Genomic DNA, 15,196 nt, shown 5'->3' on the forward strand with positions numbered 1-15,196 from the left:
ATTCTAATGGAGATCGAGAAGGAAGAATACCTGTGACGGCCTCCGCCTCTGAAGGCAAAAGGCCTCGACCGTCAGAAGTACTGCCGATTTCACCAGGCCACGGCCACAACACCGAGCAGTGCATCCAGCTGAAGGATGAGATCGAAGCTCTCATCCACGGGGGTATCTCGGTAAATTTTGGAAGGGTCCGCCGACTCAACCAGTTGCCGATCGACGACCCAAGCCGACTGAAGAAGCGGCGACTAATCAGCGACGGCCGGAGTCATCAACATGATCTCCAAGCGGCTGGGCCCGGGGACATCCGCGGGGGGGGAGCCGACGAAAAAGCCGCGCCCGGACGACGTAATCACTTTTACGGAGGAAGACGTTCGGGGCATCCAAACTCCCCACGATGATGCTGTTGTTGTTTCGGCAACAATAGCGAATTATGATGTAAAAAGAATTTTTGTTGATAATGAAGTTCGACAAATGTTTTGTTTTACTCGACCTTCTCCCGGATGCAACTGTCAATCGACCGACTTAAGAGGGTCTCCATGCCCTTGATCGGCTTTGCGGAGACGCTGTCACGACAGAGGGAGAAATTACCCTGCCCGTGACAGCCGGCACCGAACCACGACAAAGCACGGTCCACTTAACTTTTGCGATCGTCCAGGTTCCTTCGGCCTACAACGCCATACTTGGACGACCCGGATTGAACGCCCTCAAGGCAATCGTCTCGATGTACCATCTCTTCGTTCGGTTCTCGACCAAAAATGGGGTCGGAGAGATGCGCGGGGATCAACAGCTCGCCCGACGATGTTTCCAGATCTCCACTCAAAATGACGAGTCGAAGGGCTCCCTGACGATCGACAAGTTGGACCAACGGGGGGAGGAAGAACGGGGTTCGCCGGTCGAGCAGCTCGTGGCGATCCCGATAGCTGAAAACCCAGATCGGAAGGTTTGGGTCGGGTCTCAACTGTCCGACCCCGAACGACGATGACTGACGGAGCTGCTGACGGCCAATGCGACATATTTGCTTGGTCGGCAGCAGATATGTCGGGCATCCCCCCGGAGACAATAATCCACCGACTCAACATCGACCCGACGATGAGGCCGGTGAGGCAGAAGAAAAGGTCCTTCGCTCCAGAGAGGCAGAGGGCCATCGACGAAGAAGTGGACAAGCTACTCGAAGCGGGCTTCATCCGAGAATCCACGTATCCCGATTGGCTCGCCAATGTTGTCATGGTCAAAAAAGCCAACGGGAAGTGGAGGATTTGCATCGACTATACCGACCTGAACCGAGCCTGCCCAAAAGATAGCTTTCCACTTCCAAAGATCGACCAGCTGGTGGACGCGACGTCCAGATTTTGATTGCTTAGCTTCATGGACGCCTTCGCCGGATACAACCAAATCCGGATGGCGCCTGAAGACGAGGAGCACACCGCCTTCGTGACTCCCAAGGGCCTCTACTGTTATCGGATGATGCCCTTCGGACTGAAGAACGTCGGTGCCACCTACCAGCGACTTGTCAATAAGATCTTTAAAGATCAGATCGGGCGCAACATGGAGGTGTACGTGGATGACATGCTGGTGAAAAGTGCACAGATCCCGATCATGTTCAGGATCTCGGGGAGACCTTCCGCACCCTGCGACGACACCGAATGAAGCTCAACCCGACCAAGTACGCTTTTGGGGTGACCTCAGGGAAGTTCCTCGGATTCCTCGTTTCTCAGAGAGGGATTGAGGCCAACCCTGAGAAAATAAAGGCAATCCTCGACATGCGTCATCCGAACACCAAGAAGGAGGTCCAACAGCTGAACGGAAAAATCGTCGCTCTTAGCCGATTCATTTCTCGATCAGCTGAAAGGTGCCTCCCGTTTTTCAAAACTTTGCGTCAGGCAAATGGTTTTTCTTGGTCGGATGAGTGCCAACGGGCCTTCGAAGACCTGAAGAAGTACTTGGCTTCCCGCCGCTGCTCGTAAAGCTGCAGGTCGGGGAGACCTTGTATCTCTACTTGGCCACATCTTCTGAGGCGATCAGTTCGGTGCTCGTCCGAGAAAACGAGAACCGAACCCATCAGCCTATCTACTACATCAGCAAGGTGCTCCACGGCGCCGAAGCCAGATATTCGGAGACGAAAAAGATGATTTTCACCCTGACCGTCTCCGCGCAACGACTCCGTCCATACTTCCAGGCTCACACCATAGTGGTGCTCACCAACCAGCCCCTGAGGGCGATATTGCGCCGACCGGATACATCTGGACGACTGGCAAAGTGAGCGATGAAGCTTAGCGAGTTCGACATTCAGTTCCGACCGTGGCCTGCCTTGAAAGCTCAGGTCTTGGCCGACTTCATCGTCGAGTGCCCGACAACCGACCAAGGGTCGGGAGCTGAAGACCCGGGACGAGATGCGGTCTTCGAACCAGATCCGGTCTCCACCTGGGTACTGCACATCGACGGGGCTTCAAACGCTCAGGGGAGCGGGGCCGGGCTCCTGCTCACGAATTCGGATGGGGTGGTCACCGAGTACGCCCTCCGATTCGACTTCAAGGCCTCCAACAACCAAACCGAATATGAGGCACTCCTCGCTGGCTTGAGGATGGCGGGGGAACTGGGCGTCGACAGCCTCCGGGCATTCTCCGACTCTCAACTGATCATGGGGCAGGTCAAAGGCGAATTCGAGGCACGAGATCCGACTATGGTCAAATACCTTCAGAAAGCGAAGGATCTCGTGGCACGCCTCAGGTATTTTGAAATTTTCCACATCCCTAGGTCAGAGAACGCCCGTGCCGACGCACTCTCCAGACTGGCGACTTCGGCCTTCGACTCTTTGGGTCGGACGTTTGTGGAGACCCTCGAGCAACCGAGCATCGGTCGGGTCGAAGAAATACAGCAGCTGACGGCCGAACCAAGCTGGATGGACCCAATCGTTCGGTATCTGACCGACGGGATCGACCCCGAGGATCCCGCGGAGGCCAAGCGGCTCCGATGGTCGACCTCCCAATATGTAATCATGGACGGCCGACTATACAAGAGGTCATTCTCCCTCCCTTTGCTTAGGTGCTTGGGACCGACCGACGCCGACTACGCTCTCCGAGAGGTGCACGAAGGAATTTGCGAGAATCACTTGGGGGGCAAGTCCCTGGCCTACAAGGTCCTGCGACAGGGCTACTACTGGCCTACCATGAGGAAGGACGCAGTCGAGATGGTCCGGAGGTGCGAACCATGTCAAAAGTACGCCAACGTGCAGCACCAACCGGCCAGCCAAATTGCTCCTATTGTCGCTCCATGGCCCTTCGCTCAGTGGGGGGTCGACATTCTCGGTCCTTTTCCCCCAACGTCGGGTCAGAGAAAGTTCATAGTTGTCGCCATCGACTACTTCACCAAATGGGTGGAGGCCGAACCCTTGGCACAGATCACCGAGCGGAAGATGGAGGACTTTGTCTAAAGGTCCATCATCTTCAGGTTCGGGTTGCCGCATACTATCATCACCGACAACGGGCGGCAATTCGACAACCAAGACTTCAGAGACTTCTGCGCCAGGTTCCACATCACACACCGACTGACTTCAGTCGGGCACCCACAATCCAACGGCGAAGTCGAGGTGACCAATCGGACCTTGCTTCACGGACTCAAGACCCGACTAAACGAAGCCAAAGGCCTCTGGGTCGACGAGCTAGGCTCCATTCTGTGGGCTTACCGAACGACCCCCCGTGTTCCGACCGGGGAGTCGCCTTTCAGCTTAGCCTACAGGACGGAGGCAATGATCCCGCTCGAGATTGGACTGCCGTCTTCAAGAGTCGAGCGGTATCAAGAGCCGGACAACTCTGAATGTCGGAGGGCTGACCTAGACCTCCTCCCCGAACTACGAGACGAGGCTCAAATTCGCATGGCTTCGTACCGACAGAAGGTCGCTCGGTATTACAACGTCAAGGTCCGACCAAAGCTTTTCAGGGCTGGTGATTTAGTCCTGAGGAAGGCAGAGGTCTCGAAACCCCTGGACCAAGGGAAGTTGGCTCCAAATTGGGAAAGGCCCTACAAGGTAGTAGACACCTATGGTCCGAGAGCCTACCGGCTGGAGACCCTCGAAGGGAAACCCATTCTCCGAACTTGGAACGCCGACAACTTGAAGTTGTATTACCAATGAACTTTGTAGTTGTCCAGTTGGAATACAAATCCGGTTTGAAATCTCGGAGATTTAACTCTTCGACTAACGATCGGCGCTCACCAAGCCCAAGCCCCGACATACCGACTTGGACTTGGTATCCGCCTGAAACCGGCGACCTTATCGTCGGTAACGCGTCGGACCCTTACAAGGACGGTGCACCCATATGGACGGGAGTCGACACTCCTTCGACCTTCGACGACACATCGGACCCTTACAAGGACCAATGCATCTGTACTAACGGGAGTTGACACTCCTTCTACGGTCAAACTTTCGGGCCAGGCCATCGGCCGACATACCGATCGGGTCCCGACCAAAGAAAGGCGAAATGCCTACGCGACCGACGTCGCGACTCCCGACCAAGCTACGGCCGGTCGAAGGGTATTCGGCTTACCACCGTCTATCGCACAATGCAACCTCAGTCGCATTCATGATTTACCGACCGCGCTGCGGTCGACCGGACGATGTTCGGCTTACCACCATATATTAAGAGGCACAGCATGAATGCCCAACGCAAGGGCATCGGGATCCGACTTGTCGCCGTTTCCCCGACTAAACGCGCCACAAGACAACCGACCGAACGTGTCGGAAAAGACCCGACTGCCAAGCCTTCCGCCGGCGGTCAGTCGACTTCCGACTCAACGAGCGCGCCCGACTCACGACCGGGAAAAGGAAGCCCGACTGGCGACCTTGACTATCTAGGGCCGATCCAAAGTCGGGACTTACTCTACGTTCGTGACGGCACGAGTTGCCGAACATCCTAACCGACCTATATGAGTTAGCGACTTACGAAGGCATTCTACAACGCACGAAGGAAAACAAGCAGAGAAAAAGTTTAAAGTCCAAAAACTTTGATTTCATTGAAGATCAAAATAAGATTTACAAAGGAAGGCCGAAGCCCGATTACAAGTCAGAGCAAAAACATAAAACAAAACCGACTAATCGTCGGAGTCGACATCCTCCACTGGACGGCGATGGGAGATAGTCGGCGGATCCGCTCTGACCTCTGCAGTCGGGGCCGACTGATCTTCGGCAGCCGCTCTGCGTCCTCTTCGGCTTCCGCCCTGGTGGAAAGGCCTTCCGACACTGGTTCGGCCGTTTCCTCAGCAGCCGGGGCCTCGGACTCTGGCAGAACTATGCTGCTGAGATCTAGTTTCGGGTACAAGCCTCGAATGGCTTCCCGAGCATCTTCGTACCTGACCCGGTACGAGAGGAAGCCGCTCTCTAGAAGTTCTTCTCGATAATCTTCCGAGTCCCGGAAGACTTCAACGGCCTGACTCAGAGCCTCCTTCGTCGACTCAGCCTCGGCCTTCGCGATGTCTGCGTCGGCCTGGGCGACGGACAAGCCTTCTTCGGCCTTGGCGAGATTTTCGAGACTTACTCGGAGTTGCTCGCAGTCCGCCTCCAGCTCCTTGGCGACGCCGTCTCGCTCGTGCCGGAGCCGACGGATGGTCCGGGACTTCTTCTTCGCATCGTCCTTGGCCAACTGAAGTTCCGACTCCGACGACGCCAAAGCCCCCTTGAGTCGGGAGACCTCCCCCTCAAGTCGGCCCTCCCGGTCTACCGACTGCTGCAGCTGATCGACGAGGATGACTTTGTCGGCTTCAAGGGCTCCGACCTTGTCCCTCCACGCCGCGCGCATCTCGCCGAACTTTCGATATCCGGCCTCCAGCTCAGAGATGTTGAAGACCAGCTGCACAAGGTGGAACCGACCGATAAGAAAGCGGATCTATGAGAAACTGCATTAAAAAGCAAAGGAAAGAGAAACTCACCCGAATCATCATCGGGTAAAATGAAGACAGCATGTCGACACACGCTGGTTCTTCATTGCATCGATGTCGGTGGGAAGGAGGAGCGCCTGGCACAATTTCCTGGCCAAGTCGTGGTTGGCCAGGCCCGACGCACCTTCGAGAAGCGAAAAGTCGGTCGATCCTCCGCCAGCCGACCGACCTTCGTCGCCCGACGCCATGGGGGCCTTGCCTCGGCCGGACGCCCAGGCCCTGACGCCGGAGATCGACGGCAGGCTTGAGCCCGATCGAGTCTCCGTCGACGGTGCGGCGGTGGCAGGCGCCGGTCGCTCGGGTCCGCGAGCCTCCTCCCGGTCGTCATCCACCCGCTGGGCGGTCGACGCGCCATCTGCGGACTCAGCGGCCCGTCTGTCGGGTGAAGCGGCGCCCTCAACCGACGGTCCCTCGGACGGGACATCGACGAGCACTGTCGGCGCTGACAGTGCAATCACCGGCTCCACCTCCGACCCAGTCGGTTCGCTCGGCGGAGGCGCACGGGGCCTCTTGGGAGGCTGCGATGGCCCGGCGCTTTGCGCCGGCCTCTTCCTTACGGCGTACTGACGTACGTCAGCTGCCGTCAGTCGTGTCCTCGGCGGCATATCTGAAAAGGACGATAAATGGTCAGCGCCAGAAAGGAAAGACAAAAAGAAGAAAGAGGTGTCGGAAAAATGAAAAACCGACCTAAACGGGGGACCGGGCTAAGGCCGACGTCGTACAGGGCCTGCTCGGTGACAAGCTCGCTCTGCTTCGGCACCGAGATGTCCTTCAGCCGGTGGAGGTCCTCCCGATCATCAGCCTCCACCCGACTGTTCTCATTCGGCTCGGTTCGGGGATTCCCCCAACGGACGGGAAACCCACAAGAAGCAGAAGACGACGCAAAGAAAAATTGATTCTTCCATCCGTGAATGGACGATGGAAGACCAGTAATGAAAGAGAGCCCTTTCCGAGGGACGAAGTACCACCACCCTCGGGCTTTAGGGTGGGGTCGGAGGACAAAGAAGACTCGAAAAAGGGAGATCCGAGGTTCGATCGACAAAAGCCGACACAAAAGTGCAAAACTGACTATCAGCCGAACCGAGTTCGGCGCGAGTTGTGCCGGGCACAGCCCGTAATAGTCGAAGATATTTCGGACGAACTCCGGAACCGAAAATCGAAGGCCGGCCCGGAGGTCCTCCAAGTAGAAGGCCACCTGGCCCTCAGGCGGGCTATTAACCCGACCATCGGCGCCAGGGGCGAACAGTCGAAACTGCTCCGGGATGCGGTACTGCTCCCGGAGCCGATCGACGTTCGGCCCCGAAAGTGAAGAAACCTCCACCTCCGGGGTCGACCGAGTGTCTTTGGTCGGCTCTCCCGATCGACTACCTCGTGGGGACGCCCTAGCCATGGATTCAGAATAGATGGCAAGGAAGAAGAAGAAGAAGGTGGGGAAGATGACAATGGCCCTTAGGAGAAGAAGAAGGAACTGCAAACGAAGAGTGGAGCGGGAGAATACCTGGAGCAAGGACTCACGCGGGCAGAGTTTCGACAGTAAAATAAGGAGGGTAAAAAAAAACCAAGTGGGGGCGACTCTGTATATATAGTGCCCCCCGGCGGTCGAGATGAAGGCACGGCCAACGAAGACTCCCCAGATCTTGCCGCGTGGCGTCATCCAGGCCATCCGTCGGTCCGACGGTTCAACGCACCTGCCTTCAGATCCTGCCACGTCGCCTCCATCCGCTCCACCGAACCCATCCCAATGGCCGCATGCCACGTGGCGTAAAGGCCGCGACGTTTCGTATCCCCGAAGGGACGGCGGGAACGGCGGTTCCCCTTCCCGATGGGACGAGATGTCTGACGCCGGCATTACGTCTGGCGCCGGCGGGACGTCCGACACGACGGGGCGTCCGACGCCGACATGACACCTAATGCCGATGGGACGAGACGTCTGGCGCCGGCATTACGTCTGGCGCCGGCGGGACGTCCGACACGGCGGGGCGTCCGACGCCGACATGACACCTGACGCCGATGGGACGGGATGTCTGACGCCGACTGGACGTCTGACGCCAGCAAATCACTCGGCGTTTATGAGACGCCTGACACCGTATCAACCGGCGGTACGGTCAGATCTTTGCATGCGACGAATCCACTCCTAGTCGCCTGGGATTGCTGCCCAAATAAAAGCATCCGCCAGCTCACCGTCTGACTCAGGAGTGGAGGGGGGCAACTGTTGGGGAATACCCACCGACCGACCGACTTACGGCCGGAGGGACCGATCGACCGACTTACAGGCGGAGAGACCGACCGACCAACCGATGGCCGGAGGGACCGACCGACCGACTTACAGTCGGAGCGACCGACCGACGGACGCCATCACCGGCCAATTATCGGCCCACGACCGACTGAGATGTGTCGGTCGGACGTACTCTTCCCGACCGACTGGATCTGGAAGCCTGATGGCCGACTCACGTAAGACTCGCCGACCAACGGAGGGGCCCGACGCCACTCAGCTAGCCACCGACATAGGGTCGGTCGACTCCTCCGGTCGCCGTACAGCCGCCAGAGCTTGTCAGTTCTGCCAACAACATGCGGCACTACCACCTAGGGGCATTATCTCGCCTAGGGCATTGTCAACCCTAGTGATTTGACAGCCCCACGGCGACATGACACTTTTACGGCGACTCTGACAGTCTACAGTGAGTTGACAATTCCTCAATTGTCCGCGCCATTAATGACGGCGCCATACCTGCTCCACTATATATATCGGGGAAAGCAACAGTGCAGGGGGGGACAGTCCACTTCTCGACTCCAAAACCACAGGCTCGTTCCTCTCCCTTCCTCTCTCTCTCTCGATTGAGCTCTCTGTGTTCATTTCACTGTTGCCCAGTCACCTCTCTGACTTGACCGTCGGAGGGTCCCCGCCGGAGCCGCCTCCGGTCAGTATGGACTTCTCATTTTGCAGGTGCACGATCCCCGACGATCGGACGACGAGGTGATTGGCCGCAACAGGTTCCACTTTCGATGCACGGGAACTGCTCTAAGCATCCATCTGGCCATATCTTAAATAATCTATTAGCCTACGCCTCCAATTCCTGAAGTTCATCTACATGGTTATTAATCAGTCAGTAGACTGTGTTAGTGTTACCCGGCCTCTTTTTTTTGAAAAAGAATAAGAATAGACTGCGAAGTCTGCCGAAAGCAAATCTCATTCTGTACATACATCATAAAAACTATCATATTCTTCGGACCTGTGCAGGTTCGTTAGATAATTCAGGTTTTATAACAAAAATTTAGTCATAGTCCAAGGTAATATCAAAATAATGCCAAGTAGTCACTGCCAAAATCTGTCACTGAGTTTCTATATAATGCAGGCTAACATAATATGATAATAATGTTAAGGCATTGGTCAGACTCTTATTTTCATCAAGCAAATTATGTCTATTTACCCGATAACCTCCTTCAAGAGTAGGATTACTTTCCACGAGAGGTAAGTTACCAAAAGAAAGATTTAATCTTATCAAAAGTCAGTTCAATAAGCAATAACAACCACCTCAATAATTTCTTTCAGGAAAAAAAAAATCACGTCAATAGCATATATCCAACAGATTATGTCACTCTCAGATAACGATCTAAATGTATTTCTATCAGAAACTCGTCTTTTGCTTTCTATTCATAAATATAAGACTAAACTGAGCACTTAAAACTTACAAAGACCACTCGTTCCTTGTTAATATAATTTGACAATTTGGTGATTTGATACTGCAGTCCTTTATGTTTCGAACCAAAGCCTCTTCCGCACATGTTCAGACTCAGTCAAGCCCGAGATGAGTATTTGATGCCCCTTTGTCATAAACAAGCCAGGTTCAAATAGTGCAATAAACAGCTTGGCTCATCTTGTATGCAAGAGTTTATAAAGACAGTAATATGCTTATGAATAAGAATAAATTATTTGGAGAAATTACAAATAAATAACGATGCCAAAATAATATCAGATTTTTAAGAAACCAAAACAATCTCAGATTGGTCTCATTATTTTGATGAATTATCTTCCTCCCATTCTTAGAAGTTAACTTTAGTGTTCATGTTGTTTCAAAATCTCTCATGTTTGTTTAGCATATGTCAAGGTGTTCAAATTACTGCCGAATGAGACCATACGTAGCAATCTCAGAAACACCTATCAGATTGCGCATGCCTATTAAAACTTAAACAGTAAATAGATAATCTGAAATTGTCAAGTACCGGTCAACTTTTGGAAGCCAAATTGGCCACAGCTCAAAAATAATGAAAAACCTTACCATGTGAACATTATCATAGGCAATAGCTTAGACCTAGGATCCTCTGTGTGCACCTTTTGCAATGCACAGTGTTATACTCTATTCGATGACAGTCATCATCAGAAGATGGATGGTTATCAACAATGATGTGCCGTGTTATGGCATGTAAGGCTAAGTTATATGATAGCCATTTGTCTCCATGATGACAGCTATCAAACGAGCACTATGTTGTGCAAACCATGCACCACATAGGATCCATGCTTCCTTAGCTTAACTAAAGTAATAGCCTGTTTGATTAAATAATAAAGACGAGATGCTACCTGGTGACTGGCAAGTCAGTGCACAAAGGCAGCAGGGAGGGACAACCTGTGGAGCTGGATACGCCAAAAGCTGATGGCAAGGAAACAGCTCCCCACCTTCCTCTTCTTAACCACAACTGTGTCACCTCACACTCCAGACCTGTCTCCAGTCCATTGCCAGCTCCCAGCAGAACCATCCATTTCCCTTCCTAAATCCCACCAGCGAATCAATTGTCTCATCCTCTCAGCTACAAAAAGCCAGCAGCCTGAGTTTCTCTTCCTCACTCTCATCACAACAGCCATTCCAACACTCAGTAATCTCAAAGCATGGCGCCCTCTGTTGCTTCTCCCTCTGCTGGTGCCATTATGGCATTATTGTTCCCTCTTCTTGCATGCTCTTTGATGGCCATTGCCTCTGCAGGCAACTTCCACCGGGACTTCCAAATCACTTGGGGCGACGGACGTGCTAAGATCCTTGACAATGGGCAGCACCTAACCCTCTCCCTTGACAAAGCCTCCGGTTCCGGTTTCCAATCAAAGAATGAGTATCTCTTCGGAAAGATTCACATGCAGCTCAAGCTTGTCCCTGGAAACTCTGCCGGCACTGTTACCGCCTACTACGTAAGCACATATTGCCTCCACACAAATTCTCAAGTTTGTAGTTTAATTGGAGTTCAAGGAACTAGTGGCTTAAGATTTGTTTATGCTTGCAGTTGTCTTCACAAGGACCAACTCATGATGAGATTGACTTTGAGTTCCTTGGCAACCTCAGTGGAGATCCTTATACGCTCCACACCAATGTTTTCACTCAGGGGAAGGGGAACAGGGAGATGCAGTTCCACCTTTGGTTTGATCCCACCAAAGATTTCCACACCTACTCTATCCTCTGGAACCCAAGACACATAATGTAAGTCATCAAATTCTACGACTTGTTCTATTCTACATATCATGAACAATCAATTATCTTATAAAAAAACAATTGAATGTTATGCTCACCATGGTTTATCATACTTTCAGTTTCATGGTTGATGGCATACCAATCAGAGATTTCAAGAATCTGGAGTCGAGGGGCATCGCATTTCCAAAGAACCAACCTATGAGGATATACTCCAGCCTCTGGAATGCTGATGACTGGGCTACGCAGGGGGGGCGCGTCAAGACCGACTGGACCAAAGCCCCCTTCACTGCTTCATACAGGAATTTCAAAGCCGATGCATGCGTTTGGTCGTCTGCTGCCTCCAACTGTCCTTCAAAGAAATCTAGCACTGACTCGGCCAGCGATGACTGGTGGAATCAGGAGCTGGATTTCACAAGCCAAGAAAGAATGAGATGGGTGCAGAACAACTACATGATCTACAACTATTGTACTGATCTCAAGCGTTTCCCTCAGGGCCTGCCTCCAGAGTGCTCCTTGGCCTGAAGAGTGAAGAAAAAGAAGCGAAGATCATTCTTTAATTCATTCATTATTAGATATATAGATCTTAGCAACATATCTTTTAGTGTCTTTTTTGTCCTAGACAGATAGCATTATATGCGGAATTATATTCTCATTGCAATGTGATACCATGAATTGAATGAAAGCACCATATAGGTGTTGCATTCAAAAGTTTAGCAGATATTTATTCACTTGTTTCTTTTTCAATTACTGCTTTGCGATGAAGCGTATAACTGAAGAAAAAGATGAGAACATGAACTTGCCACCACTGCAAAGAAAGAATAATGCAGAAATAGCAAGTGAAGCGTGAATTGGTTTCAAATTTTGATGTCCTTTAATCAAAATTAGACTAATCTGAACTAGTTATCATGAAACATGGGAACAAAAATAAAAATTATCCCGCATGATAAATAACAGCGGGTTCACCATTATGGTCTGTATCTAATGGATGATCTTGTATCGATACGAGCTCAGCAGCAACTTCATCGATTGTGTTGTAGGTGATGTCATTGAGTGCTGTCCAAGCTCAAAAGATTGCCTATGGCTGACACAAGGACTAGACATTGTTAAACACAAGACAATCAAACATATTACATGTTTTACGGAGAGAAGAGTCCTTTCTTTGAATCATTGAGCCAAGTACTTGGGCAAGGGGTAATGGGATATGCTCAATTATTCCTATCTTTAAGTGGCCACTAGCCAAGGAACAAAGATTATTCTCCCCACAAGGGAACACAGCTCGTTCTCAGTTCAACACTAAGTTGACCAGAACCACATTACCAGCTAGAGTAAATAAAACATTACGCCAGTATAAGAGCTCAACCATCGGCATAAAGCAAATGCGCAACCATTTCAACATTATATAACCAGAATGTCTCTCTAGCTAGCATGTCACAAGCATTCCAGCAAACAGTTTGTAATCCCAATCACGATGATGGCGACAGGGTGATGCTGGTGATAATGATGTAATAATAACAAGATAGATAAGAATGATGACGAAAGCAATGGAAGGAGAACCTAACTCTAAATTTTATCGCCGTTGATTCTTTGATTCTCTACCTCGTCAGTTAGCAGAAACAAGTGACGAATGTTCATTAAGAGATATATACATTGCTGGATTTGCATCGAGTCCTGGGCAAAGCATATACCGCACGATTGGTACGAGTATGCGTACAGCTTGCGAGACCAGCTCGTTCTCGGTCTTCCTCCCCCGCCCGCCTCTCCCTACCAGCCGCGTCCTTCTTTTGCTTGAGATTCTGCTAAAAAAAAAATCCATCACCAAAGAAAATTACACAGCTGGCTTTTTTCACGTGGTTCAAGGTGATTGGCGAGCGACTCGAGAAATATCTCCTCATAAATCGGGAGGAGCCGGCCGTGCTGATGGGAATACTGTTTTTACCATTCCAGCCCCCTTGGCATTTCCGATTCTCTCCATGAAATCCACGGAGGCGAGGATTTTAGCTGGAGGTGATAATAGTCCGAATCGATCAATATCTATATTCATTTTATTAATAAAAAATTTAAATTTATATCTATTTTATATTCATTACGGATCAAATTAATTGGAAAAATAAGGCTGGAGATAAAGTTGGACCGGATCGAGTAGATTCAAAACCCTTCCATTCTAATCAAAAATCCCCTCTCTAATCCAATTAGGACTAGAAATGGGTTGAGCCAGGCCAGACCTCCATTCGAGCCCAAGTTAAAAAAAAATTTCAGGTTTCAACGAGACTTAGGCCCTAAGTTTTTTTAAAAATTCAGGATCAAATCTGGCTCACATCTAAGCTCAAGCCCGTTCCGAACCCAATCGGACCAATCTGAATTATCTGTTTGGGTTAAGAATTTTGGTCTGAATTGTTCACTGGATTTTCTAATCTGCATGGAGTCGAGGAGGCTACAAACAGTACGGAGCTCACCAGTACGACGAAGGCCATCGAGAAGGATGTCGTAGGTGTTGCGGTCGGGCTGGCAGCTATGGCAGGGCATCTCATGAAAGAGGTGGAAGGCAGAAGAGGAGACAGGCCTTGATTGGCATGGAGTTCGGCTGTGGTATAGGCATCGAACCGAGAATTGCCGGCGTGGGTGCGACCACAGCGGAGGAGGGCAACAAGGACGGAGTTGAAGAAGAACACAAAGGGAGAAGGGGAGAGGCAGAAGAGGGAGATGGCAGAGCAAAGGAAGCCGGCACAGGCAAGAGAGCAGAGAAGGGCGTTGACGGAGTGGTTGGGGAGGGAGGAAAGGAGAAGGGAGAGAGAGAAGTGGAGGGCGAGATGTGGATCATCGGAGTAGAGAAGGAGGTGGAGGGTCTTGGGCCTCTTAGCGACAGAGCGGCACGGCGGTGGTCGGAGAGAAGGGAGGGGAGGAGGGGTTGGGCTTAGCAGAACAAGCAGAGTGCGGTGGCGAGTGTGCGAACAAGAGAACGTAAAGGAGGGTGGAGGGGATGAGGCGGGGACTGAGGTCGGAGAGGGTAGAGTCGAGCGGCCAGCCAGCCATAGGAAATTAAGAATTAAGAGAGATGGGTTAGAAATTTTAAGGCTTAAAGTTGATGCTGGCTAATTGATCCTATTGATCAGGCTAAACCCATTTAAGACTGGACTTGATGAGACTATTAATCAAATTTTTTGAACTATTAATTGGATTTAAATTCGAGCTCGGGTCCGGACTGGACCAAAGGTATATCCGAACCCTGTCCGGAAGATAAACAGGCTCTATAATTAAGTCCAAGTCCGACCTAAACTATTTCGAACTGAGCCAGAAGCTTGACTCGATCTGAGCCCAATTCCAACCCTAAATTCGATAGTCTCCACCAAAATCTAAGAAAACCCTCTGATCTCCCTAGCTCTTGGCTCTCCTTCCTTGTAGATCTTTCAAAAGGAGAAAAAAGAAAGTGAAAAGCAAAAAAAAAAATCAATCTAATAGACGATAGTTAGGATTTTCTTATCTACAAGAGTCTCAATCAAGTCAGAGGTTTGGAGCAACCGAATGGGAAGTGTTGCGGAAGATTTCCAACCGCATACAAATACAGCTGGAGTAGGCGGGGGACCATCAAAGCGGCGTTCCTGCAAAATAAGTCCCAACTGAAATTGGCTCCAATGAAGATCCTCCAATGATCAAGTCAGAAATCTGGTGCAACAAAGGAGAAAGAGAAAAAATCTCAAGAGGGCACAAATATGATGGGCACACGCGCGTACCTAAGGATCTCCTCTTTACCTCTACTTATAAAAAAATTAGTGACGTAATGGATCATATGGATCGTGTCAGTTGGCAAGTGGATCTTTAGC

General features: G+C 51.1%; 1 protein-coding gene and 2 long non-coding RNA genes across 5 annotated transcripts in view; 1 reads left to right on the forward strand and 2 right to left on the reverse strand.

The window, feature by feature from the left end:
- LOC140859122 (uncharacterized) overlaps window positions 1-11,616 on the reverse strand; it is a 15,496-nt gene extending 3,880 nt beyond the window's left edge. Inside the window, exons 1-4 of one of the 3 annotated variants that reach the window (XR_012142605.1) lie at window positions 11,477-11,616; window positions 10,502-11,366; window positions 9,616-9,748; window positions 8,915-9,010 (exon numbers count right to left, since the gene is read on the reverse strand). This is a non-coding gene — a long non-coding RNA (uncharacterized lncRNA). The other 2 variants (XR_012142606.1, XR_012142604.1) reach the window with 2 other exon arrangements.
- Window positions 10,808-12,096, forward strand: LOC105049190 (xyloglucan endotransglucosylase protein 7). The gene is made up of 3 exons (XM_010928756.3): window positions 10,808-11,101; window positions 11,194-11,387; window positions 11,498-12,096. The coding sequence occupies exons 1-3, from the start codon at window positions 10,808-10,810 to the stop codon at window positions 11,898-11,900; spliced, it is 891 nt and encodes a 296-aa protein (XP_010927058.1). The 3' UTR covers window positions 11,901-12,096.
- A 650-nt stretch (window positions 12,097-12,746) lies between these two features.
- On the reverse strand, window positions 12,747-13,382 carry LOC140859123 (uncharacterized). The gene is made up of 2 exons (XR_012142607.1): window positions 13,315-13,382; window positions 12,747-13,171 (listed from the first exon to the last, which is right to left on the reverse strand). It is a non-coding gene; the product is annotated as an uncharacterized lncRNA (long non-coding RNA).
- Between the last annotated feature and the right edge of the window lie 1,814 nt (window positions 13,383-15,196).

The sequence above is a fragment of the Elaeis guineensis genome, chromosome 7 (genome assembly GCF_000442705.2).
Source record: "Elaeis guineensis isolate ETL-2024a chromosome 7, EG11, whole genome shotgun sequence".
NCBI lineage: Eukaryota > Viridiplantae > Streptophyta > Magnoliopsida > Arecales > Arecaceae > Elaeis > Elaeis guineensis.

Coding starts and splice junctions, on each gene's coding strand:
- LOC105049190 (XM_010928756.3), top strand. CDS start 10,808: ATGGCGCCCTCTGTTGCTTCTCCCTCTGCTGGTGCCATTATGGCATTA. Junction 11,102..11,193: donor GCACTGTTACCGCCTACTAC/GTAAGCACATAT, acceptor TTATGCTTGCAG/TTGTCTTCACAAGGACCAAC. Junction 11,388..11,497: donor TGGAACCCAAGACACATAAT/GTAAGTCATCAA, acceptor TCATACTTTCAG/TTTCATGGTTGATGGCATAC.